A 26556-nucleotide genomic window follows, 5' to 3' on the forward strand; every position below is an offset into this window, starting at 1 on the left:
TAAAAGAACAGAGAAAAACAGTGAAGAATTTTTCCGCCGGTCTGGGGGACATTCTACCCAATTGCATCCTGGAGCCATTCTCCTAAGAAGGGGTTCCCATACTCAACCAAAGGTTAGAGTTGGTACTTTCCTTGAACTGGAGTCCCGATTGGGACTTTCCCGCAGTTCAGAGAGTGATCAGGTGCCAGAGGAAGGGATTCCAATCTAGCCTTAGGAAAAGAAACCTTCCACGGGAGTCTTGGAGATTGGCGGCGGTCCTAATGACTTGAGTGGCCAATGCGTGCCCATGTAAAATTTGTCTATTAGAGATAGAGTCAGGAAGAAATGGATTAATTCATTTTCCATCACCCTCAGGCTTAAGGTACTGATTCTCTTCAGGCTGAATGCCACGCTTTGCCCCATAGAGTAGCCATGGGCAGCAAACATGGATTTATACAGCTGTCCGAGAAGGTTCCCGATGGAGCAGTGAATTTAGATCCGTCCTTGAAAAAGAGAAAGGCACAAGGAAGACTACAACTTCAGCTGACAAGCTGGTGAAGCAAGCGGGCTCAGCAAGCCAAGGACTCAAAAGAAAGACTTCCTGGACTCAAGGTCTCGAAGCAGCACTCCTTCAAATAGCATGGGGACAGGGCCTATGGGCAGTGAAGAGCTGCAGCATGGCGACAGGACCCATGGCCAGGACTCAACAGGTCTTAGTCTTATAATATTGCATAAGGAAATATTCCCAGGCAGACATTTTAAAACATACTCAGGCAGTTGATATAACCTCTTTATAAAGAAAATCAGCTCAAGCATTCCAACCTTTACAATCTTGTCAACACTTAGACCTTTACATTTCACCAATTCAATTATAACCTTAGTCAGGGTTTAAACCTAGTTACCATTTTCTTGTGTTTCCTTTTCAATTTGGCTTTTTTCATAGATACCAATAAAAATTATGATGAGAGCTCTCACAGTTTTCTCCCCATTTAGAAGTTTTCCGAATTTAAATGATCCATCGTTTGGCCGAATTGACGAATAGGATCTTAACAGCGACTCAACCAAAGCTTAACCAAGAACAAAGAGGCGTCCCCAAAAGAGATCCAGAAAATTCACTCCCAAAAATAGCCTAAGAAAGTAAAGACAAGCAACAAAGGTTGAGCCCAGACAACAGGCTTATAGAGATGCCTGTGTCTTATGACAAACAAAAAGACAGAGACAAGGAAAAGTCTATCTCTGAAAGGAAAAGGATCTACAACCAGTGAGTACTCAAATCCTAGAGTCGCTGAATCCAAGAAGCTAGCCTCACCAACATTTTCTCCTGCTAATCTAAATTCAGAAGAGCAAAATCTCACCACTCTTGCTTCCATTGGAGCCTGCAGGCAGAGATCTTGGAGACTGACGTGGTAAGAACTCTTACCTCTTGCCGGCTCTCGTCAGGGGTCCGGGATCTCTCGGCCACAGCAGTCCAGGAGCAAGCAGTGTCCAGCCAGTGAAATTTTATCCTGCCAGCTACGCCAGGACTGTAGGAGAGGAGGACATTTCCTCTTCCCAAATGTGGGTTCGTCTGGCCAGAGAACGAATTAAATTCACATGAGACAGAATAGCAGGAGAAAATTAAACAAAGCTTTATAAGGAACCATGGCCCAGGGCCTTTCTTCCTGAAGGAAGAAAGGGCACCCTGCCCTAAGGAGTGTTTTGAGGCTTTATGACTTAGTCTATGAGGTGACAAAAAGCAATTTTATTACAACTTTCATAGAATTACAATTTTTATATCTGGAACTCTATAAGATTGATTTCTAAGGAAAGATGTCAAATCAAATCAGTGTTTTTTTCACCTTTTGAATATTTTTAATTCTTAGAATTAATTGCAGTTTATAATAAATATGTGTTCCTGCTGTGGCATGCACAAAGTGTGATCAGTAACCAGGAGCTTTCCAGAGTCCAATTCATTCATTTCTTTCAGCTCAGAAATCTGTATCTTGTTGAACATGTAATTAATGATATTTATTAAATTATGTGACTATAGAAGATCAATAAACTATACTATTAACATGCTAATTTGGATCAAAACCCCACATTTCTTCTGAACCCTTTTTCTATTCTACACCCTCCATTTTGTCACATAATTATCAGTTTCCCTAGCAACAGTGTCGGTTCACAGTGAGATGCAGAGACTACTAATTCTTACTGAAACCAAGCCTTGCTTGTGCAGTGGATGTGGAATCAGTCATCTCAGACATTAGTAGCATACATATCAAGTGGTGCTCCTCCAGTTTTGCTTCGGAGGCAAGTCAGTGATAAATCTCCTTGAATTTCAGTTGCTTGATCACAGAAACTAAAATAGCTTGGCCAGTAGCTAGATAGGAATGCTCTGGAAAGCACTTTTCTAAATTGATCCTTCGCTTCTGTTGCTAGGGAACGCTGAAGTCCTAGAGGTTTAGAAAAGGAAGTAAAGCTACGGACCCAATACAGGCCATTCATCATTGAAAGCTCCCCCCACACACGCCTCCTTGCAGCAGGATGGGTACCGGGGCTGCAGTCGGTCCCGAGAGTCCCCGCCCCTGAGATGCAGTGCACTGCTGCCCTGCCCCCTGTGGACCATCCAGTTCTGATTTGCTTTCCGAGCACTGGAGTGTTTTATTGATAGGATGAGTGGTTTAGCATATATTTAGTCCTTGAGGCAGCTCGGTGAAGCAAAAGGATTATCAGTTTGGGGCAATGAAAAACTATGTTAGAATCAAGTAGTGAAAGAAAGAGAAAGAAAGGAAAGGGAGACGGAAGGAGGCAGAAAGGAAAGAGGAGGACAGGAAGAGCATGTAAGCAGCCGTTTTTTTCACATGGACTCATGTGAATGCTCTTCCAGGACAGTGTCCCAGCTGGGGCTGGACTGATTAGGTGACTCTCGATAATTGAATTATTGTATGTTTTTAGAATGATAAAACCATTTTTCAAACCATGCGAAAATTTACCACAAGGTTGTATTTGAGCACTATTTGTATGGTTTTATCTGTAAACTAAGCTCACTTAAGTATCTTATTAAAATTTTGATAGATTATATATGCAAATTCATTATTTAATATATTCTAATACATTTTTCTTATCATAATAACATAAAGCAAATATAACATTTTTTTCACCAAGAGCCATAACAAACCCTGAATCCCTTCTGGTTTACGCCTGTGTGCTAGTCAAATATTATTTTACATGTATTCCAGGATGTGAAAAATGATAATTTTGCTGTACTGCCATGTTTCATGTTTGTCATTTCTTAACGCCTGAGTAATGCTGGGCTGTATGAGTTCTCTACTTTGTATCCAAGGGCCCTGACGTGACGAGAGTCTATGGCTGTCCAGCTAGCTAAGTTAGGATTAGAACAAGAGCAGAAAACAGGCATGTTATAGAAATCTTGGCGGGAAGAATGGTTGTAGTCTTAGTTTGATTAGATTCCCTGGAAAAGTCACTTAAACAACATGCTTTTCCTAAGCTTCCACATATTCCAGGATCCTTATGATAATACTGTTTTCAGCTTCAGATCTTTTAAAGGCTGTTTTGTTAAAGAAAGATTATGTATATTCCACAGAGATACTAAAAGAAAGACTAGGACTGCCAGGTGGAAGTTGCATATGAAGGCAGATTAGGATTTTACTACCCTGAGAGGTCAGAAGTAAATACATACTTTTAAAAAAGTTATTTTGAATACTGAAAGCCTGGTAGCGCACTAACTTGCAAGAGGAAGCGTGGCTACTAGGTAGAAAGAAGGGTGTTTGTCCCTGCCAAGTATCCAACAAGGTATATGATGTGTAGAGTGGCTGGATCAAGGGTGAGGAAGATAAAGGGTTTGATAGGAGACAAATAAATAGATGATATAAACATTTTAAGAGATGGGAGTTTGAAGAAGAGAAAAAAATGAATAAAATTAGAATCATTTTTCCTGATTTATGGACCTTATGTTAAAGGTGTACCATGGGGTATTCTTGGAGTAAATGTAGGCTTTGAATGCCTGAAGAAAAGTTTATATTTAATTCTGTTAGCATTGTGACCCATTAGCAGTTTTGAGGCATAATGAACTGTGTCACTTATAGTTTGTAAATGTAGTCCACAGATCCCTGTGAAGTTTGGATATTACTACCAAATTCTGCTGCTTTCTCACACTCATCTACTCAGCCAGTAGGCCACCAGTTGAATAGCACTGCATGTTATTTTCCCCAAAGTGTGAACATGGACGATTATATAAAGCATTTTATCCTTAGTTCCTTTAGTTACTTTCTATTCCTTAGCTGTAATGAGAACTAAGCAAGAAGAAAAAAGACTTAAGTTGCAAGATGGCAGATTGTAGGAAAGTCTAGACTTTCAGAATAGATTGTGGCTGGAATTAATTACTTACTTCTGGTTGTCTTTAAAAATAAGAATATTTCTTAGTTACTTTTCAGGGAATTTAAGAATATCCTGGAGAAAGGAGCATAAGGATATGGAAATAATACCTTCTTGTTTCCTCTCCTTTCCCTTACGCTTTTTCTACAAAATGATTTGGCTATTGCAGTAGGCCCCAGATTTCCCAAGTGATGATCCCTAAGATGGTAGTCTGCACCTGAATCCTGAACCCAGGATGCTTGGTCCCAAACCCAGGACTTACGAACATGTAAACAGAACTCTGAGCCTGCTTAGATATTTAAGTCAGCCATGATCATCAGGCCATATTCACATGGTATTTGCTTGCTGTGACCCAGTTGTTAGGATATTGGTTTGCATGGAATCTGATCTCTCTGAATTGAATCACTTCTTGGAAATTTAAGTAAAGTCTTTATCAGGAAGAGCAGGGGGAAGTAACCAACTGCCGTTGAGGGTATCTGCCCTTTTTACCACTGTGTGTTTTTAAATTGCTATACTTCGTTCATTCATGCGTTGTCTGGAAGTAACTTGGAGAGACACCGCTATATGATAGGATAGGGTAGCTTGAAAGTGGCAAGATAAAGGAGAATAGTGAGGATGAGGACGTGTAGAACCGGAAATGATGCTGCAAGTATATATACCATACTTATACTATTTCTGAGGCTAGGGCTTTAATTTGGCTCTAAACTTTCTAGTTTCCAGAAGAAAATGGAAATGCTTGTCCATTACATTATTCACAGTGTTCCTAAGATAAAAACAAACCGTCTGCTCAAGAGAACTACAACTCTTGGTACTAATAATGCATGATTTGGAGCAAACAGTGGTATTAATATTGATAACATTCTTACAGTAGATCCACTGATGCTTGTATTGGGACGTTTTTACACAGTGGACTGTGTAGACTAAGGGCATCACACATATTCGATGGTGGTGTTCAGTAAATTATTGGGGGAGAAGATGGAGGAGATGTGATAGAACTCAGCTCTCTGGTGACCTAGCTTGTATTTCAGGTCAAGTCGTTAACCATGTTCACAACTTCTCGAATGTGTTACTGGGAGAGATGTGTTCAAAAAAATAACCTCACAGTGTAATTGTGGATTTATCTTTTTCTTCTTTTGGTTGTGTCAGTTTTTGCTTTATGTGTTTGAGGTGACGTTAATGGGTTATTACAATTTAGAATTGCCGTATCTTCTTGGTAGGTTGACCTTTGATCATTAGGAAATGTCCCTCTTTATTTCTAGTAGTTCATCGTATTATATATTTTGTTTGATATTTGAAAAGCTATATCAGCTTTCTTTTGGTTAGTGTTTGTATGGTATATCTTTTTCCATTCTTTTACTGCAAATTTTGTGTCTTTTGTAAGCAGCATATAGTTATTTATTATTATCAGCCTCTCAATCTTATTATTTTAATTTTTTCAGTCTTTAGTTTTAAGATGCATTTAGAAAGTTGGTACTTAATTTATTTTATGCCATGTTGAGTTTAAATCTAACATCTTACTATTTGTTTCTAATCTAACAAAAAAAGAGCATCTTTCTTTGGTCTTTTTATCTGCTTTCTTGCCTTCTTATGGATTAATCAAGTAGGGATATTTTCCTTATTTCTTTTTCCCTATATTAACTTTTCTTCTTTTTGTGGCTACCTACAGATATAATTTAGAATATTTATAGGCGAGGATGGACTGAATATTCTTAAGATGTCCCCCATTCAACTTTTGTGGGTTTTTTTTTTTTATTCTCCAAACAAGTTTATTAGTATGATTTAAAACACTTTCTTGAGTAATTACAGAAAGAATTTCCAAACGTGAAAGATTATCTTATAACCAATATTTAAAATTGAGTGGACAACTTTATTGCCACTCTTCATTTTATTAAAAGCAATCCGTTTATTGGTTCCATGTGCAGTCATGACTGTTGTTTTGTTTGGGAATAAGTCCGTATTGCAATTAAGTATAAAAAATATCTTCTGTAGTTGGAGTGTGATCTGCATTACTGAGTAAAGAGTTGATAAAAATCTTAAAAGAGTTGGGGTTTTGTTTTTTTAAGTTCCTTTTATACATTACAAGTGTTATAGTTCTTAAATTAGCTTTTAATAAATATTGAGTGGCAATAAGTTAGAGATTATACTCCCTGGCAGTTGTCTTGAATGTGGTTTTCAGTGTAACTAATGGAGTATAGATCTGTATATTTAACAAACAAGCTGGAGATGAGGTTAATACATTTTAATGAAATTTATGCTAACACCGTTGTATTCTGGAATAAAGTTCTTCCTCCTCTCTAAGGTGAGCAGAGTACACACCCATTGGCTGGCCAGGATTCTCTTCACTAAAAAAGTAATCTACTTGTTCACAAAGACAAATGCTGAATCCAGAAATGTACTTTAAATATATACATATTTATTTATATTTCCATATATATAATATATCATGACCAACTCATGTCCATGCGAGGAACACAAAGTTGGTTTAACGTTAGAAAATTCATATAATTCACACATGAACTAGAGGAAAAACCTATATAATTATCTTATTAGATAAAGACAAACATTTAATAAAGTTGAACACTTATTCATGACAAAGAGTTTTTTAAACTAGAGGTACAAAGGAACTTTCTTAACCTAATGTGTGATGCTAAAAAAGTCTCTATCAAACATACTAAGCAGTGAAATGTTAAAATCAAGAATTTCCTTTAAAATTAAGAAGACTTTTTAACATTTCACCACTAAATGTGCTATTACCATTTCTTTTCAGTATTGTCCTGAAGGTCCTAGCAATACTAGGCAAGTAAAAGAGATAAAAGATACAAGAAATGAAAAGAAAGAAGCAAAATTATCATTATTCATTGATAATAGAATTGAATACATAAAAAACTCAAGAGTCTACTGATCACTAGAATTAATAAGAGCATACTTAGCAGGGTGGATGGCTCTAAGAATCATTGGACATCAATCAATTCTAACGAAGAGAAAATATAATTTTTGTACAAGCTACCGTTTATAATAGCAACAAAAAATATAAGGTAGCCCAGTGTAAATTTAATAAAAGAAGCTCAAGACCCATGGAAAGACATTCAAGAAAACCTATATATATATATCAGAAGTAGTAGGAAGCCCCAATATTGTTAGAATGCATTATGCCAAATTAATCTATATAATATTCTACACAATTTTGATCAGAATTTGAACAGGGGTTTTATTTTTTTAGAACTTGATATGTTGTTTCTGTATGGAAGAACAACGTGGCCCAGAATAGTCAAGGTACTCCTGAGAAGAACAAGGTGAGGGAATTTGTTCTTTGAGATGCCAAGACTTATTATAAGGTAATAGTGACTGAGACAGTGGGTGTAGTCTCAGCAATTTACTAGTAGAGCAGTGCAACAGAGTAGAGTCTGGAAACAGACTGACCCATTCATGTCAATTTGAGAATAATATGGAAAGCACACTACAGGTTGGTGGTGAAAGAATGGACTAACAAATGGTGCTGGGAAAGTTGGCCACTTATATGGAAAAAAGTGAAACTGGATCAGACCTCATATCATTCATGAAATAGATTCCAAGTGGATTAAAAATTTAAATATGAAAGGCAATATTTAAATCCTTCAGAAGAAAATGTAGGAGAACGTGTGTATGATTTCTTAAGACACAAAAATTCCAAATCGTTAAAAGTTTGATAAATTTTACCACAGTAATATTAAGAAATACTAATCATTGAGACATTGTAAAGAACATGGGAAGAGGAGCCAGAAATTGAGAAAAGATATTTGTAGCCCATATAAGTAAGAAAAAAAGTCCAGAATTTACTAAGAACTTACACCAATCATGGGAAGACACAACTGACATAATAGAAAAATGAACAAAACACGTAGTAGTCAGTTCAAAAAAGAGGAAACCCACAGGTTGGTGAACATAAATAAATGTTCAGCCTCATTGGTAATAAAATGACTGGCAAAGATGAAGTTTCACAGTAATATGTAGTAGCCAGCATGTAGGAACAAAAGGGAAAACTCATACAACTACTTTCTTAAAACAATTTGGTATTATCCAGTAAAATGGAAGATGTGCAAATTCAGTGGCCCAATAAGTTGACTTCTACGTGTATATATGCTCTCTAGAAACTCTTGCCAATATGTACCAAAAGACATGTTCAAAAATGTACAGCAGCATTCTTCATAACAGCTGCAGTAAAAAGTGAAGTAATCCTGGCTATACCTTTCAACATAATGAAAAGATTGGCAGAATATTATGTACAGTTCATTAACATGTATGTAAAATTAAAAAGCAAGCAAAATTAATCCATATATTATTTAGGGATACTTTTATGGAATAACTAGGAGAAAAACCAGAGGCTCCAAGGGCATAGAGATGACCGGGAAAGTACTAATTTTGTTTTTTAGGTTTGATGGTAGGTACATGGTATCTTTTTTTTCCCCTTCTTTTTCTATATGACTTACATATATGGTATGCGTTTTTGTATAAATAAAATATTTTAAAATAGAAATTTTTTAAGTTGCATAATTGAAAGATAAGAATGAGAAAAACCGCAAAAGGTTTTTTGGGGCTTAAAATATTAAAGATTTAGTAAGGAAAAAAAAAAAAGCCAGCACGAACCAGACATTTACATCGATAAGGAGGTTCCTGAGGTCACTGGACTCCTATAAGAAAGCGTTTTCTGCTGAGGCTGTAACCATGTGTTGTCTTTGTCCTTTTTGCCTTTTCCTGAGCCCTCAACGGTAGTGGATCTTTTCAGATACCTGTGGATCTGAGGCCAGGCAAGACGCCTACCACCGCATCTGATTTATTTCTTGATACAGTCTGAGAGTACATTAAGCATTCACATTTAGCATTAGAACCCAGAATTTTTAAATAAGGTTAAAGGCGTGATTAAAACCAGAATTCATTAAATGGAAAGTCATTAAAAAGGAAAGTGAATGCTTGCACTACATTATCAGGAGTGTCTTATACAAGAGCATTTAGATACAGAGCAATGAGGTAATTATTCCATGCTGTCATGTTGTTTAGTTCTAAATTGGGGTGCAGGAGAATTCTGGAGTAGATTCAAGCTTGCTTGCTTTCTTTTTTTTTTTTTTGAGGAAGATTAGCCCTGAGCTAAGATCTGCCACCAATCCTCCTCTTTTTGCTGAGGCAGACTGGCCCTGAGCTAACGTCTATGCCCAGCTTCCTCTACCTTATATGTGGCATGGTTTGATGAGCGGTGCGTAGGTCCACCCCCAGGATCTGAACCGGTGAACCCTGGGCCGCTGAAGCAAATGTGCAAACTTAACTGCTGTGCCACTGGGCCTGCCCCTTCAAGCTTTTGTTATCATGCATATAGATATAGTTTCTTGGTAAACTTTCACAATTTTTATTTTTCCTGAGCAAATTATTTCAATAACTTTTAATCTCTAATAAATAACTTTAAACATGAAATATTATTGAATTGCACTAATTAAAGGGTGAACATGCCCAGTAAATCACTATGGAAAATTTTAATGAACATGCCTAATCAACGAGAAATCAATACTTATTTGATTGTTTTCTGGCATATCATTAAAGCCAAAATTTGTCCTCTTACTCAAAAAGGTTGCACCTAAATTGCCTGTCTCTGCAAGTTTGCATCTGTCTATGTTTAAGCCATTAAGACTTTTGTTGCCAAATCAATAAGACGTTCAGAAGGAGGTATTCAGTTGCAAAATAGCAACTCTCCTTGGTTCATATTTCTCACTGCATCTTCATAAATTCACAGAAGTCACCAGACGCTTCAGTCATACTGAGGTATGCGTTAGTGCTAGAAGGTATCTAAAGTTGTCTTGATAGAAAACAAGTTATTTTGTCAGAAGGAGCTTAAGCTTAGTAGTTCTCTGTCCATTTTAGGAAAAATGGGCTACTTTATATTTTATTTTGGCTTTTAAATTTTATTTGCATGCAATCGGGCTATAAGGTAGGTTATGATCTTCTAGAAGTAAAAGACAATTTTAACCCAAATGTGAGATATAGCTTCTTTTCAAGGAAACTTCACAAGATAGTTGTATTCTGAGGGGTTTCTTACATTTTATAAATATGCTCTGGTTCACCATGGAATTCTAATTATATACATTGGGAGATACCATATAGTTAGGCAAAGGTAAAATTGACTAAAAGAACAGGCTGAGAAATCAGGACAGAGGGATATAAAGTAGGAAGGAGAAGATGCTGCACGAGTGGTTTGCATGTGAACTGCATGCTGTGAGCTCCTGTGTAGTTTTCAGAGTAGGCCACAGATTTCACGTAAAATATCTACCAACCAAGAGGGAAACACGATCCATCATGGGGTCACAGCATCTATAAAAGTAAAACTCAACAATGAACAGCTATTTCTGGAATTAAGACCAGAAAATTCTTTGTATTTATGGTTCTGAACAATGTGCCAACCATATTGTTTCTGCAGTTCTGGTATCAAGATCCTTAGGGCTTTTTTTTGTTAATGCAGGACATTAACATTAGGTTATGAGTGAATTCCTCTGGACAGGAAGTAATGTTCTACTTCAATACTGTACGGTAATTATGTCTGTGACCTATAGGAAATTCCACTTAGAGGAGACTTTAGAAACATTAGAATGTGGGTACACTGAAAACTCTGTTGCTTGTGAATTTTTTGATGACACTGAAGGGTTTATGAGCACCAGAAAAGTCATTTGGGTATCTATTTTGGTTTTAAAATTAATGCTTGATTTGTTCAAGTTACATTATCAAAAACCTAGTTCTTTAAGTTTTTGTTTTTGTTTTGTTTTTGAGGAAGATTAGCCCTGAGCTAACATCTGCTGCCAATCCTCCTCTTTTTGCTGAGGAAGACTGACCCTGAGCTAACATCCATGCCCATCTTCCTCCACATTATATGTGGGACACCTACCACAGCATGGCTTGCCAAGTAGTACCATGTCCACACCTGGGATCTGAACCGGCAAACCCCGGGCCGCCGAAGTGGAATGTGCAAACTTAACCTAAGGTTTTAAATTTGGTTTGCATCACTGTCAAGGGATCTTTGAATAATATTTAGTTCCTATTTACAAATTTAGCTAATTAAACACCTACAAACATTTAAAATTGCGTTTGTAGAGATTTATGTTCGATTTCCTTTTTAAGTACTATTATTAGTGACTGACAGTCTTTGCAAGTACTTAAGAAATTCTTATACGTCTACTACATTACACTTACAAGTATTGTGAACTCTGTTTTTTAAAATCTTCTCATGTTGTACGTAACTAAGTCTTCTCCACAGTTGAAAGATACTTTCCCGTTACTGAAGCCAACACCTGTCATCTCAGTAATTGAGGTGATTTTCTACCAAAGGCATAGGATTTGAATTCTTCCTGTATAATCAAGGAAGCTATTACATCACAATATATAATTTGGGGGGTTCCCTACTTGGCATGCTTGAGATTACTAATATTCAGAGATTTTCGACTGAGAAAAGTGATTCGGTTCTTGTAAGAAACCCTGAATGACAACACAGAAGCTTATTTATTGTGGTCATGTCAAAGACACTATAATGTCAAGAAGAGGACATGCACATATCCCACCTTCCTAGACCCAGCGTATGCACATGACCTCATAGTTCTACTCACAGAAGTCTGCAGTTCCCACCAGTTTGTCCATTGCTTAGATTTTATAATTCTTTGAATTTTAGATTATGCAGGTATCTTTTCTATCAGATTTTAAAGATGTCTGACATTGAAGGAGTCATAAGATAGCTAAATACCTTCCCCTAAATTCTATATCCTTTCATATTCTCAGAATCAGCAACTCTTACAAGTGTTACAAATGATATTTGATGGAATTTGGGATATCTCACATCATTTTTTTCTGACTCACAGCCACTACCTCTAAGGCGATCTAGTGCATTACTAGAGAGTCATTTCTGACATATGGACAACAGAATTTGGACCTCGTTGCCCTCTGAGAACAGGAGTGTAGGTTGACCATAAGCTGAAGAAGGCTAAGTTGGATGTCAGACTGCACTGGAGAAGTGCTACGCTAAACAAGTAACCACATGTGATTCAAAGGCCATACAGATAGTTTTGAGACTGCACTTATAGATAGAGAGGTAAAAAAGGAATTTCTTAATATTTTTCAAAGATTAGCAAATGAAATGTATAGTTCATGCAGCAATAAACTGAGACCTAACTAAAAGATTAGGAAACAGCGATAATCTTTTACTTGTTCTGACATGGTAAGAAATCAGCTTCCTAAAACTTCATAAATGCTACTTGGAGTATAAAATTTATCAGCTTTTAGGTGACTATAAAGAAACCAATTATTAATAGAGTTTAGAGTGAGAGTTGCTCATGGTTGGGTTCCTAACCAAAGTGCTATCATAAGATGAGAGGAAGTTGTGTAACTTCATCTTAAATTACCATATCTAATTCAATACCAAAACAAAATAGGAACTGGAAGCTAAGTCATAGGGCCTTATTTAGGCCAAGTCATCTGGCAGTTAGTAAAGTAGCAGGGCAGGCGACAGTCTCCAAGGATGTAATGAAAGAGCAGCTTCTGCTTGGGGCAGGCGGACGTCACATGGATTTGGACAGTGTCCTGGGCTGAGATCAACATCTAGGAATACTGAGTCCTAAAATCCCAGAGCTATCAGATTAGAATGAAATTAAGACGTCTGCAAAAGAAAATGTGCTGAATACTTTTTTTTTCTAATTTTAACTACATAAGTAATGTATAAATGCAAAAGAAATACATAATACAAAAAGATTTAACATTACAATTAAGATTAAAGTACCTGTTGACCAACATCTCCAAATCTAGTACCTTCTTTGGAGGCAACCACCATTATCGATGTGAAATGTATCGTTCCAGTTCTTTTTCTAATTATATGCATATATTTACTGTTAGAAAATATATTTATGTTGCTGTTTTTGAAATATTTAAAATGAATATACATATTTTCTGCAGTTTGCTTTAGTTACTTAAGAATATCTTGCTGACCTTTGCATGTCAGTAAAGACATATATTGAGTGCTTTTTATGTGCTAGTCACTCTTCTAAGCACTTGGATATCTATTAATGCATTTAGTCCTCATAAGAATACAATTTCTTTTTTTTTAGATTGGCACCTGGGCTAACAACTGTTGCCAATCTTTTTTTTTTTCTGCTTTATCTCCCCAACTCCGCCCCATACACAGCTGTACATCCTAGTTGCAGGTCCTTCCAGTTGTGGGATGTGGGACACCGCTTCAACGTGGCCTGACGAGGGGTGCCATGTCCACACCCAGGATCCAAACCCTGGGCCGCCGCAGCAGAGTGCGCGAACTTAACCACTCGGCCACGGAGCCGGCCCCAACAATACAGTTTTGATTATGTTGTTCTGTTATCATGCCCTGGATTCTGAGGGACAGAGAGGTTAGGTAAATTGCCCAATTTAGTAGCAGAGCCACTGTTCTGGATTTGATTCAAGGAAGACTAACTCCAAGTCTACTCTCTTGGTAGCTATTTTACAGCGCCTCTTGAGATGTGTAAACCTACCCCTGAACGCTGTATAACCCAAAGCCCCATGGCCCGTCTTTTATATACTTAAAGTGACTGTGAATGATATGCAGATACGGTGTAAGTTTAAAAGTGCCACCGAGTGCTTCATTATGCTCAGCATTTCAGTTGATAGCACAAGCCAGGCAGTGTGATGATATGAGGTATGACTGTTTTTGAGGAGAATAAAGCACATTAGAATGTGGAGCAGACCCCATTGTTACGCTGCTCCATTCCTCTGCTTCTCCTGCCACCTATACCTGATCTGTGGGCAGCATTCTATTTACGTCAAAAATAACGTCAATCGAGTGAAAAAACTGAATGACTCACAGCATTACTGTAGGGAACTGGTCTCTGTAATACCATATAGAACGCCCTAATTTCACAGAACACTTTTCATAACAGCTGCTAAAGTCGTAATCGAATTCATTAAATCCTGTTAAAGGATCCGAATTGAAGCAATATTGAAACTGGTCTTAAAATGCAGGTATGTTGAGGCGGAGTCCCACCCACTCAAAACCACTCTATCATTAGCTACTTCTTATCTTTTCTGTATTTGTCCATCTATATTTATTGATCCACTTGAGTCTCCTCTTCTTTTGTATTTCTAGCTGCATTTGAGTCAGAGATAGGCTATTTCAGAGACTGGAGGATCTGAAACAAAGAATAGAGAAGAAAGGGGAGAGGAAAAAAATTTTCCTCTGATTCTATGGACAACAGAACAAGACACTCTGAAGAGAAGGGGTAGAGAAAGAACACAGGTTCTTGGGTTTATAAAAGCAGTGTTATGCTATTGATAAAGATCTCTGTAGACAATGAATGACGGTGAGGGAGCATGGCCACCTCAGCCCTGACATTTATTAGCACATAACTTAGAAATGTTGAGCCAGTTGGATTTCTCCTGCCATGTTGCCATCCACAAAACTGACAGCTAATTTTTTTATATAAGAATTTTATTCCTTGGTTAAATATAAAGCCAAATAAAATCCCTCAGTTTCTTTTTATTCTTCCGGTGCTGTATACTTCTTGGAATTTACAAAGTTAGACCTTGACATGTACATTTGTTTGGAACATAAAGTAAGACTAAAAGGAGGATTCAAAGAAGACAGAAGATTACTTGTGAAGTTTCCTTTCAGACTTGAGAGTGACCTTCTAGAAAGAGGGCGGGCTTCTGAGGACTGAGCTCTCTCCAGTCTCGTCCACAGATTAGCCGTGTGATATAGCTGAAGACAAGTTAGTAACCTTCTTTGAGCCTTGTCTTTCCTATCTGAGAAAGAAGGCTGGGCTAGAATCTCTAAGGTCCTCTGGAATTGTAATATTCTGATTCTTATATGACATTATAGAAAATGATAGCTTCAGTAGTCAAACAGATCGCCTCTCTAGTTATCCAGCAGCGTAAGTCCTGAACATATTTTCCTTCTATTTCACACATCTCCTCTAATGCTCCTAAGGGGACTGTTACTGTGGTATCTTTAGTAGTTGCCTCTTCTAGACAGCATGCCTTCCAACTTCCTTCCGGTATAAGAGCTGTTGAAGTGAAAGTTCTCAGCTCCATTCCATTTTTCTCGTTCCTTACTTTAAAATTCTTTCACTCAGGATGGAAAATAAATTATTGATTTGAAGTTCATGAGTCACTACTATAAAGTGACCCTGAGATCTTTGTTTTCAGACCCTCAAAAATTGTTAATTGGATGCGATGTATTGTGGGCCAGTTGGATAGTGGATTTAAGGCACTGCTTTTCAGACTCTGGCTAGCTTCAACTTTAATAGATGTAGTTCCATGTGTGCGCTCCAGCAGTTTGCACCTAGTCAGTGCTAGCCTATATTAAAGCAAATATACCAGATTGCCATTTGGGGGTTGTCTGACACCAGTACCAGGCAAATTACTGAATACACTCTAAACCCTGTTATTAAGTAGGTCTCATGTTTCCTCACTTTATTTGTTAAGTACCTAGAGATGGAGTGGCTACTGCAATACTGGCTTTTGGTTCTATGCTTGGTCCTCCAGGGCCGGGATTCTATTACAAAAGGAGCCATGTTTACAAAAGTAGAATGAGCTTCCTCCTTGTGTCTTTTTGTCACCAAGTAATCAAGCTGTTATTAAACCAACCAAACAAGAAATCATCTGAGAAATAATTTTTTCTATAGTTTTCAACGTCTTCCTTTTTTTTTTTTACTCTCTTAACATATATGTGTAAGATTAATGGTAATATTTCACACGTAGCCTGTTGAAGAAGTGAATTTCCTGGACTAGTCACATCGTAAGTGATTTTACAAGCAGAAACATGGAACTCTAATGGTGTTAAAATCTTATCCTGGTAACTTGTTCAACACAAGCTAACTTGGAGTGCACAGGCTAATAGCCTGTGAGTCAAAAAACGACAATAATCATGCTAACTCATCAACTAGCTGTGTAGATGAGGGCAAGTTACTCAGTTCTCTGAGCTGCAGGAGAGAAAAATACATACTTGGCTGCTCTGTCTCTTGGGCTGTTGTGAGGAACACATGAGAGGGTGTATGTGACGGTGCTTTGGGTTATAGAACGTACACTCCAAACACGAGATAGGTGAGCTGTTAGACGTGCATGGATGACGGTATATCTAATTATGTTACTGCTTTCATCTATGTGGTGTTTCCACGTTTTATATATAAACACGTGCTAGTAAGGTTGGTTCTCTCCCAATTATCACAACTAATGAACTCTTAATAGGCAGCTGCAAGTTTAGATTTTGTTGGAAGGAGGAAGTTAAAGTGATCACGGAGATTATTTTTTTTTTCCATTGACATGTGAAAAATAAAGAGACTACCAATTAGAAAATATTCAGCTGTCTTTTATATATACCTGAATGGTCTGACTTCTGAATATTCGCTTTTCTTTCAAATACAGGAAATGGATTTTCTCCTAGGAAAAAATATGCTTAATTTTATTTGTTAGAGCCATATGCCAAGTGCTAAGTTCCATAGGTAACAGAGGTACAACCTGAGGTGCTTTCTTGTTTTGGTTTTATAATATAATATACTTAGAGCACACCTTCATAATAATACTGTGAAAAGGAATTTCCTGGGGTAATGCTACTGTAAGAAATTATTTTATTACCATCAGTACATATTAATTTTCTGCAACTCACTTATTTGCTTTATTTTTAATCATTTAAGTCCAGGAGCACTTAATTATTAATTCCTTGAACATTATGACTTCATTTAATGACTGTCACTCTGAAAAGATAAAATAGGATTAATGATGAAATTATGTTATATCTAAGGAGTGACTATATATCAAATGTAAGGAGTAGTAACATTCCAAATAAATTCAACCAGGGGACACTTTTCCTCAGCCAATGCCTGGGTATATTCCTGGGTAACTTCTCCTCTTCCCCTTTAGAATGGTACCTCCTGAATCCTCGTTTAGGCTCTGGGAGCAAGATTAAAGGTGGAGTGAGGCAGACTAAAGAGGGCCACACAGGACTCTCCCTTTATCCTATACCAGTTCATTTTCTTTGTATTCTACTTTATTCTCTTTTTTCTTCTTTTTTTCTCTTTGAGTCTTTTTATTGAAAGATTTATATATTTTATATATACTCTGGAAAATCACTGTAGTTTCTGGTGGGGAGAGAAGGTATCCAGAAAAAAGAAATGAGACATACAGAGGCACATACAAATAACTTGGAATATGAACTTAGAAGTTAATAAAAGAAAAGGAAATGTTTATACTACCCCATCCCTAATACTAGTAAATTAAGTGCTTGTGGTTGTTAACTGTTTCTTTCTTGGGATAGCCTGACGTTGTTTTATTTCCCCAGCTATCTTAAATTTGCTGTTGAGGCAAATTCTTCACTGGTCTTCCTAGAGAGTTCAAAGAGGAACAAACTAGATGATCAGAAGCTCTGTTTTTAGTGGAAAAAATATATTAAGAACAAAATGGTACAGTCCTTACAGCCCATTGGTAAATTTTGCTCTAGAATATTTGTGCTGAAGGTTACCTTCTGTTGCCTACCCTTGACCTGGCAACCTGACTTGTTTAGATTTCTGTCCTTAGTTTCTGAGATCTTGTGACTTTGATACACCTTATCCTTGTATCTTTGTTCATCAAGCACTCCAGCATGCATACACATAAATAAATACAGATCTGTGCTTTTTATAATTATGTTGTGGAAAGTTTGAGGCCGTTTGGATGTTAGATTTTTCTTGTTGCCTTGGTTGTCTTTAGTGTTGGTTTCTTCCCTTAGGCTTTGTACGTTTCTCCTAAATCTCACCGATTTCTTTGTTACCTGTGGGATATCAGACAGTCTGTCATGGTTGTCACGTATTTCGTGCCTGGGGTTACTGATAACCTTGAGATTTTGTTAACAATGTCGGCAGTCTCTTTGTCAGTACTCCAGAAGTTTCTCTCACTGATTGTTTTGCCGTATTCTTTTCTTAGACTTGAATGAAGCAGTCCCAGAGACGGAGCGCCTGGATTCAAAAGCACTGAAAACCCGAGCCCAGCTCTCTGTGAAGAACAGACGCCAGAGGCCCTCCAGGACAAGACTCTATGATAGTGTCAGTTCAACCGACGGGGAAGACAGTCTAGAACGAAAGGTGAGCTGTTTTCCGACTTGCACTGTTGGTCTGTATCCTTGTTTCTAGAGCTTATTGAAGATAATGATTTCTTGGCAACCAGATTCTATGTTCTAGTTGGAAACAGGTGAAATAGTTCACTTCTTTGTCTCCTGAATTTGTACTCAACTCGATATATTGTTATAATTCAAATTCTTTCTCTACTCATTCAGTGAACTAACCAAGAGTGTTAGCCATATTGTCATATTTTGTGACGGTGCTTTTGATACTCAGCTGTTGGTTTTACCTAGTGGAAAATAATGAAGGTACAAGTAATGGTTTCTATATGTCTTAGGCATCTGTGTTAGCTACAAGGTAATATGGTGAATTGTGAACTATGCAATCTCATCTGTAAACTAACAAAGTTTGGTTTTCATGGTGATTCACTAAAAAAAGGTTGGTTTGATTTCAGAGTGAATATTACATGGAACTGATGCTCAGTGGCATAACCTCCTTTATAATCTCTTATACCAACAGCCTTCAAACAGTTTCTATAACCACATGCATATTAGCAAATCACTTCTGCCCAAGGGTTTGAGAAGTTCTTCTCCAGAATCAGATTCTGGTGCTCCATCCCTCACTTCAGTGGCTGGCAGTGTGCCCTTCTCATCTGACCACATCACTGAATTTCAAGAAGGACCACTGCACCCAGAAAGGGAGCCTTTCTCCTCTGTTTGGGGAGACACTTCACTCTCCTCTCCTTCAAAATCTGATCATAATATGAAAGAATCTCCTTGCCACCATCAAGCTACCACCAAGAAAATATTACAAGAAAAAGGTATTGTTAAATTTTTTGTTGTTTTACTTTTGCTTTGTCTGACTTCACTAACACCTCATTTGTACTATATAAAAATGGCTTTTTTTCTCATAATCATAAATCTTTTGTCTTCTCACAGCTAATAATTAATATTGCTTTCCTTTTGTATTATGGGATAAGAAAACACCCCTTCCCATTTATTTTATTTTATTTTTTTCATCTTTTCCTACCTGGTTAGTATTTGTACTTCTTCAGCTCTCTACAAGTTTGCTATTGAAGGAGATTCTTCAGGAGACCTCCTAGAGAGTTTGCTGAAGAGCAGCCCAGAGTTTCAGTAAACGGTAACATAGTCATCTAGAAAATTTATATATATATGTATGAAGATGAAAGTGATATAGGTTTTAACCTGTTAGCTGGTTTTTATTTAGAAGATATTTTCACAGTAATGATTTATATTGTGGAGAATGTGACAGAAAACTATGATAATGTAAGGAGATTAGCCAATTAAATTTTAAAATTGGCTCCTAGAATTAACACCAGAATTTCATAGCAATATCAATAGACTTGTCTTTGTATATTTTAATTTAGAGAGGTAATAAATTCCTGTTTAAACAAGTTAAATGATACAGAGATGTATAAAGAATTGGTTCATTCTGTTCCTGTCACATCTGATGTGTTCCTTTAAAGTAACCAAGTAGATTTGGTTATATTCTCTTTCACATATGAGATACACATAAATATATCTATATGCATATGTGTGTGTATGTGTAAAAACAAAAATACTTTTTGGTGTGTTAGTCTTTTGTATACTTTTTTTTACAAAAATGAATTCATACAAATCACACTGCTCTGCAATTTTGTTTTACACATAATATCTTATGGACATCCCTCCAGGGCAAAATGCACAAGTTTAAATGACAAGATAATCTCGTATAGTGAGCCTATAGTGTAACCAGAGCAACCTTTATCGTATTGATGGACACTTAGACTGTGTCCTGGGGGATTTTGTTGTTTATTTGCTTGTTTGCGTACTACTGTAAAAAAAGATATACTGAGCATGCTGGTGCTTTCCATTCTTGTATGCCGACACTCCTAGAACACATTTCCAAAAGTTGAATTGGTAGTCAGAGTATATTGTACCCAGAGGAAAATGTATAGGTTTAGATGCTTTTGTTATTAAAAATAAATACACAAAATAAAATAAATCTTCAAAATAGTAGAAAAAGAACAACCAAAAAACAGAGAATAGAATGGAGAGAAAAAAGATATAAACTGTTTAATTTTTGTTGAAATGAAAAACCTATTAACTCCTGCTCACCAAAAAAATATAGTAAAAATGTGTAAATTATTCTAGGTAAAAGTGAATAGCCTCTTGGAAGGACAGATTAAGAAAAAAATAGAGAAACAGAAAAACCAAAAACACAGCATTAGAAATGAGAGAGGAGATATAGAGATGAAAATAATTTTTTTTTAAAGATAGTATACAAACTCTACAGCAGATTTGAAAATCTACAAGAGATAGAGAATTTCCTACCAAAATATAAAGTACTCATGTTGGTCCAAGAAGGAGAAAAACTGGATAAACCAATAATCACAGAAATATGAAATATATTTTTATAGCTTCCATTTAGAAAGGCACCAGGCCCAGCTGGTTTTATAACTGAATTCTGCGTAACCTATAAAAAGATAGATAGGATCTATTTTATGCAGATAGATAGGATCTATTTTATGCTACTTATTCCAGGTAGAGTGTTTCTCATTTATTTTATGTAGCTAATCTTAAAAACTAGTAAAGATTGTATAGAAGATGGAAATCTTATGCATGTGGATTAATTTTAACTATGCTAGTGAATGAAATCCAGGAGTAGAAATTAGTTATATTCCATAATCAGGTAGTGTTGATGCTGGAAATGTAAGAATTGTCTAGCATTAGAAAATATAACAATATAAATCATCAAAAAGGAAAGGTAAAGTGTTGTAATTTTACCAAGTTGAAAGACTTTTAATGTAATTCTTCAGACATTTCCAGTAAAAACTTAAGTGAAAAAGGGCTTAGAAAAATATTTTCTAACTATGACTGGTTATTTACCAGAGATCAACCAATAAATAGTGAATCTTAGACCATTTGCACAAAAATTAGGAATAAGACATGAGTGCCAACTATCATCACTATTTTTAAGTCTGTTTTTGAGAATTTTCTAATTGCAGAAAGATAGCATTAAATAATCAGTATAAATTTGGAAAAGACAAAAGTATTTCTATTTGAGGATTATATGAATGCTCATCTAGAAGATTAAGTGGCCAGATATAAAATAAATATATAAAAATCAGTACCTTGATGTGTGTAAGGGTGAAATGTCTGCAACTTACTTTGAGCTGTATTTAAAAATGGAGTAATGGATGAACAGAGGGATGGCTATATGATAAAGCAAATGTAATAAAATGGAAATTGTAGGATCTAGGTGGTGGATAGATGTTTGTTCACTGTAAAAATCTTTTGTGTTTTTTGAAAAATTGAGTGGCAGAAAGAAATGTCACTTCTGTCCATACTGATCTAGAGAGTCAATACAACTGACGTTTTGTGGAACTTGGTAAGCTGATTCTAAAGTACATAAGAAAGAGGAAAAGGCCAGGAATACCTGAGACTCGTGAAAAAAATGAGGTGAAGATCTTGGCTTGTTGATACCTGCAATTATTAAAAAGCCACAGAATTAATTCTGTATATTTTTTGTACAGAGGTATTTAAATAGACTAAGGAGCAGAATAAAGAGCGTAGAAGCAATTTTTATATACACACACTCACATATATAGTTCGTGTATATTTTTGAACTTACGACAGCTGCATAGGTAGCTCAATGGAGAAACAATAGAATTTTTAATAATTGTTCTGAGAAAATTGGTTTGTCCATATTTTTAAAAAATTATGTTAGACCTCCCTGTCATCTCATACCTTGCAAAAAAACCCATTCAAGGTGGATTCAGGACTTAACTGGGGAAATGCAAAACTATAAAACTTTTAAAAGACTGTAGAGAATATTTTTGTGACTCTAGGATGCAGAAGAATTTCTTAAACAAGATGCAAAAAGCAAACCATAAAAGAAAAACTTGATAACATCAAGTAATAGTAAAATTAGGAACTTCTTTTCCTCAAAGACACAACAAAGAATATCACAAAATTGGAGAAGATATTTGTTGCCCATGTAACTAATGAAGGATTCATATCTAGATTATGTGAATAACTCCTATAAATCACTAAGAAAAGATAAACAATACAGAAGGAAAATATGTAATGTCCTGAAGAGACTCTTCATAGAAAATGAAAACCAAAAGGCCAAAATATTTATCAAAAGGTGCTCAGTGCCATTAGTAATCAGGAAAATATAAAATAAGCCAGATGAGATACCATTTTATACCTACCAGATAGCCAAGAAAATTGAAATCTGATGTTACCAAATGTTTGCAAATATGCGAAAGAACCAGAAATTGAATAGTCTGCTGGTGGAAGTGTAAATTGGTAGAAGTTCTTTGGGAACCATTCGGCTTTACCCAGTAAAGTTGAAAGTGTGCATACCCTGTGACCCAGCGAGTCTTCATCTATTTATGATCCTGCACTTGTCTACTAAGAATCCTGTACAAGAGTATTCATAGCAGCCCTGTTGTCTAGTAGCAAAACCTGGAAAAAACTAAAAACTGGTAATTAGTGGAATAATCACCAACAGAATAGATAAATGAATTGTAGTATATTCATATAATGAATCTATGTGGCAGGGAAAATGAATAAACTGCATTGAAACATAACAGGGGTGAATCTCTGAAACAAGACATTGAGAGGATAAAGCAAATTGCATATGATTCTATTTATAGTGTTAAAACTAGCAGATTATTTAGAGATACAAACAAAATGTTGAGGTTATGAATGGTAATGACAAAGTCAATCGCTTGGACAGTGTCAGAACTGAAATGGGAAAGGACACACTGGGAACTTCATAAGTATAAACTACAGTGGGAATGGGGGTGATAAATGAAATGGGTGTTTGTTTTATTGTTTTTTCTTTATACTTTACAACTGTTTTAGAAATATTCTTGTTTTCAGTAGACAATAAAGATAATAAAGGGCCCCCATATTCGAAGTTAATTGATAGACTTTATCTCTAATATACAAGTAGCTTCAGAGAATTTTTAAAAAGTCAAAAAAAGGCTAAGGAAATAAACCATCAATTCATTGAAGAGAAAATTCACATTGCTTATAAGATATGAAAAAGATGACCAACCTCGCTAATGATCAGAGAAATGATCATTTAAATTAAGTACCTGTCAGATTGCCAAAACTTTTAAAGAATTCCAACAACCACTGCCAGCAGTGGTGTGGGACACACTCATACATTGCAGGTGTGATTGTACATCACTACATTTTTGAAAAGTCCGTACTTATGTATCTCTACCAGATCAAAAATTGTAATCTTTCTACAAATACATTGTGAGCGTAGAAATCATGTTTAATTGTGGGGGCCCAATCTGTTTTGTAACTCTTGGTAAACATCATAGCTTTTATTCCTGGTATTTTCCTCTTGGTTTCCTTTCCTGAGCCTGTCGCTTGCTAGAATTATCTTCCGTAGACTAGTCCTAAGCACAGCTCTTCTAGAACTTTTGAGGTAAAAATGAAGTACTTACAGAGTAAAAAATACCAGTGGAGGCAAAAGAATACGTCAAGCCTACTAATTCATGAAAAGTAGTTGTCAAGTTGGTAAAGGACTTGTACAGTGGTTTTGCCCTACTTTCAAAAGAATTAAAGGCTTCAGAAACTCTCATTAATTAACCTAAATGATGGCTTATAATAGTACTTTTATAGAAATATACTTGTGGCAAGCCCTCTATCATCTCTTCAGAAAAATATGTATAGATCCACATTGGCCCGTAGGAAGGCAAAAAAGCAGAAGCATGTGTTTTGGAGCTGTAGGTTGATACTTTGTGGTCCCCTGTTTGAATCTATCAGACATAACTAGGTGTCTGAAAGAAATTACCTTGTAGTCAGGGAGTGGGTCACTCACACATGAAATCTGACCCACCAGTTTTTAAAAGTGGCGAAATCTTGTCTAGATTATTTCTCTCTGCCTTTTACTTCTAATTTATGTATGATTCTTTGAAGTAAGCAGATGTTTCCTCTCAGATTGGAAAAGTAGTGCATGCATGTGAGCTGTGTTTCCAAGCCCTCTGGCAGTAATGGAGCTGTGAAACGTGACAATCCCTTCCTTTCCCCCACTGCCTTCCTTGTCTGCTGCGGTCTCTTCTTCGGGATGAAACTCTGAGCTGTAGTAAACAGGATAGGAGATGGGAAGTTTCTTCTTCAGAGACCAAGTACTTGGGCTTTCCCATTTTTTGATTTTCCTAGGCTGGTCATGCTTCTGGATCACAGGACAGAAGCAGTTAAGTGACCTTTTATAAAGTATTAACTTTATAAATAGTCAGTTACTAGTATGAGAACCGTTGTTAGGTGCTAACTATGACTGGATGAAAGCAGTGCCGTATGTTCTTTCCTTCCCTTGATGAAACTTTCCAGCCTTGAAGAGTTTTCCTTGCCTTCCATGTTCATTGACATTAATCTTTTCATTCATGTGTTCATTTAACAAATACTTTGGGCCTCTCCTCTGTGTCAGGCATTGTGCTCGAGGTTGAGTGCAGCGATTAACAAGACTCCATCTTTTCCCTCGAGGAGTTTCCAGACTAGAGTCTGTCTGCTGCCTCCTCTCTCTCTCTAATTTATTGCATGCTTGTTTGTTTTGTGACAGACCTTGTCTCCGACACCCCCAGTTACCCCACCACCATCAGCAACGGGGAAAGCCCTGTACTTTCTTGCTCCTTCCACTCTCAGGTTGTCTTGTACCTTGAAAGATGTTCAAAGACCTGGCAGGCAACTGACTCTCAGACCCCAGCCAATTACCAGTCAGTGCTTTGAGGGTCATGTTCTAGTCCTCAGTTCAAGTCCAGAAACTCAGTAATACACTCAGATTTAATCAAGTTCAGAGTGACTGATATTTTACTATTTGAACTTATAAAACACTGATTTCTAAACCAGAATACTAATTTTCTGATTTACTTTGGGAGGTACAGCTAGCATAACAAACATCATTCATTTGTCCTGTTCTCTCTCTTCCGGTTGGAAGGTTCATAAATCAGAAGGTTGCTCAGTGAGCGTAAAATTAGGGTAAAGTTGACTGGATGTGTATGTTTAATATGCTTATTAGATCCAGTTGACTGGTGAATTGCCTGTTTCACTGAAGTACCACCATTACTGCAGGTGTCACCGTCCCTCAAGGACCCTCCCTACCCAGTTCCCAAGAAATGGGCCTCAGTATCATTAAAACCTTAGGGAAATTCTGTGCTTCCATTGTTACGACCTTGCAGGGCCTGATACAATATAGATCAACAGAGTGAGATCTAGCTTCGTTGTCCTCAAAATCCACTTTGGAGAATAACATTCTGTAAAGCCTTGAGTTCCCTGTTGTATGAGACTCATCTACTATTCAGACCTAGACTCAACGGAGGTTAGGTACGGTTAACCTGATTTCCCTCTGTGTGTTTGTGTTGGTGTGTGGTTCTTACAACTCAGTGGCTCATCAATAAGGGCACTAGAATGGAGTGTAGCGAGACTTCATGTTTACATTCTTTTTTTTTTTTTTTAAAGATTGGCACCTGAGTTAACCACTGTTGCCAATCTTTTTTTTTTCTTTCTGCTTTTGCTCCCCAAATTCCCCCAGTACGTAGTTGTATATTTTAGTTGTGGGTCCTTCTAGTTGTGGGACGTGGGACGCTGCCTCAACGTGGCCTGATGAGTGGTGCCATGTCCGCGCCCAGGATCCAAACCAGCAAAACCTTGGGCCACAGGCAGCAGAGCGCGCAAACTTAACCACTAAGCCACGGGTCTGGCCCCTTTTTTTTTTTGAGGAAGTTTAGCCCTGAGCTATCTACTGCCAATCCTCCTCTTTTTGCTGAGGAAGACTGGCCCTGAGCTAACATCGTGCCCATCTTCCTCTATTTTATACGTGGGACACCTACCACAGCATGGCTTTTGCCAAGTGGTCCCATGTCCGCACCTGGGATTCAAACCCGAGAACCCTGGTCCGCCGAGAAGTGGAACGTGCGAACTTAACCACTGCGCCACTGGGCCAGCCCCCGTGTTTACATTCTTACTAGCATTCCACTTCAGGAAAATTGTGTCCTTCTTCAAAGTCCAGCTTAAATATCACCTCCTTTAGTAGACCCTTAGTGCACCCTCCCCATTCCCAGGCAAAGTGAATTATTTTCTTCTCTGTGATCCCACAGAAATTTTCA

General features: G+C 36.9%; 1 protein-coding gene across 14 annotated transcripts in view; it reads left to right on the forward strand.

Moving 5' to 3' along the window:
• PPP1R9A (protein phosphatase 1 regulatory subunit 9A) overlaps nt 1–26556 on the forward strand; it is a 314721-nt gene that overhangs the window by 261447 nt on the left and 26718 nt on the right. For 11 of the 14 annotated variants that reach the window (XM_046670458.1, XM_046670459.1, XM_046670466.1 and 8 more), the window contains 2 exons: nt 18295–18452; nt 18948–19248. In XM_046670458.1, coding sequence (XP_046526414.1) covers nt 18295–18452; nt 18948–19248 — 459 coding nt within the window. The remainder of the gene's footprint in view (nt 1–18294; nt 18453–18947; nt 19249–26556) is intronic. The other 3 variants (XM_046670467.1, XM_046670468.1, XM_046670469.1) reach the window with 1 other exon arrangement.

This window comes from Equus quagga, chromosome 8, assembly GCF_021613505.1.
Source record: "Equus quagga isolate Etosha38 chromosome 8, UCLA_HA_Equagga_1.0, whole genome shotgun sequence".
NCBI classification, from domain to species: Eukaryota; Metazoa; Chordata; class Mammalia; order Perissodactyla; family Equidae; genus Equus; species Equus quagga.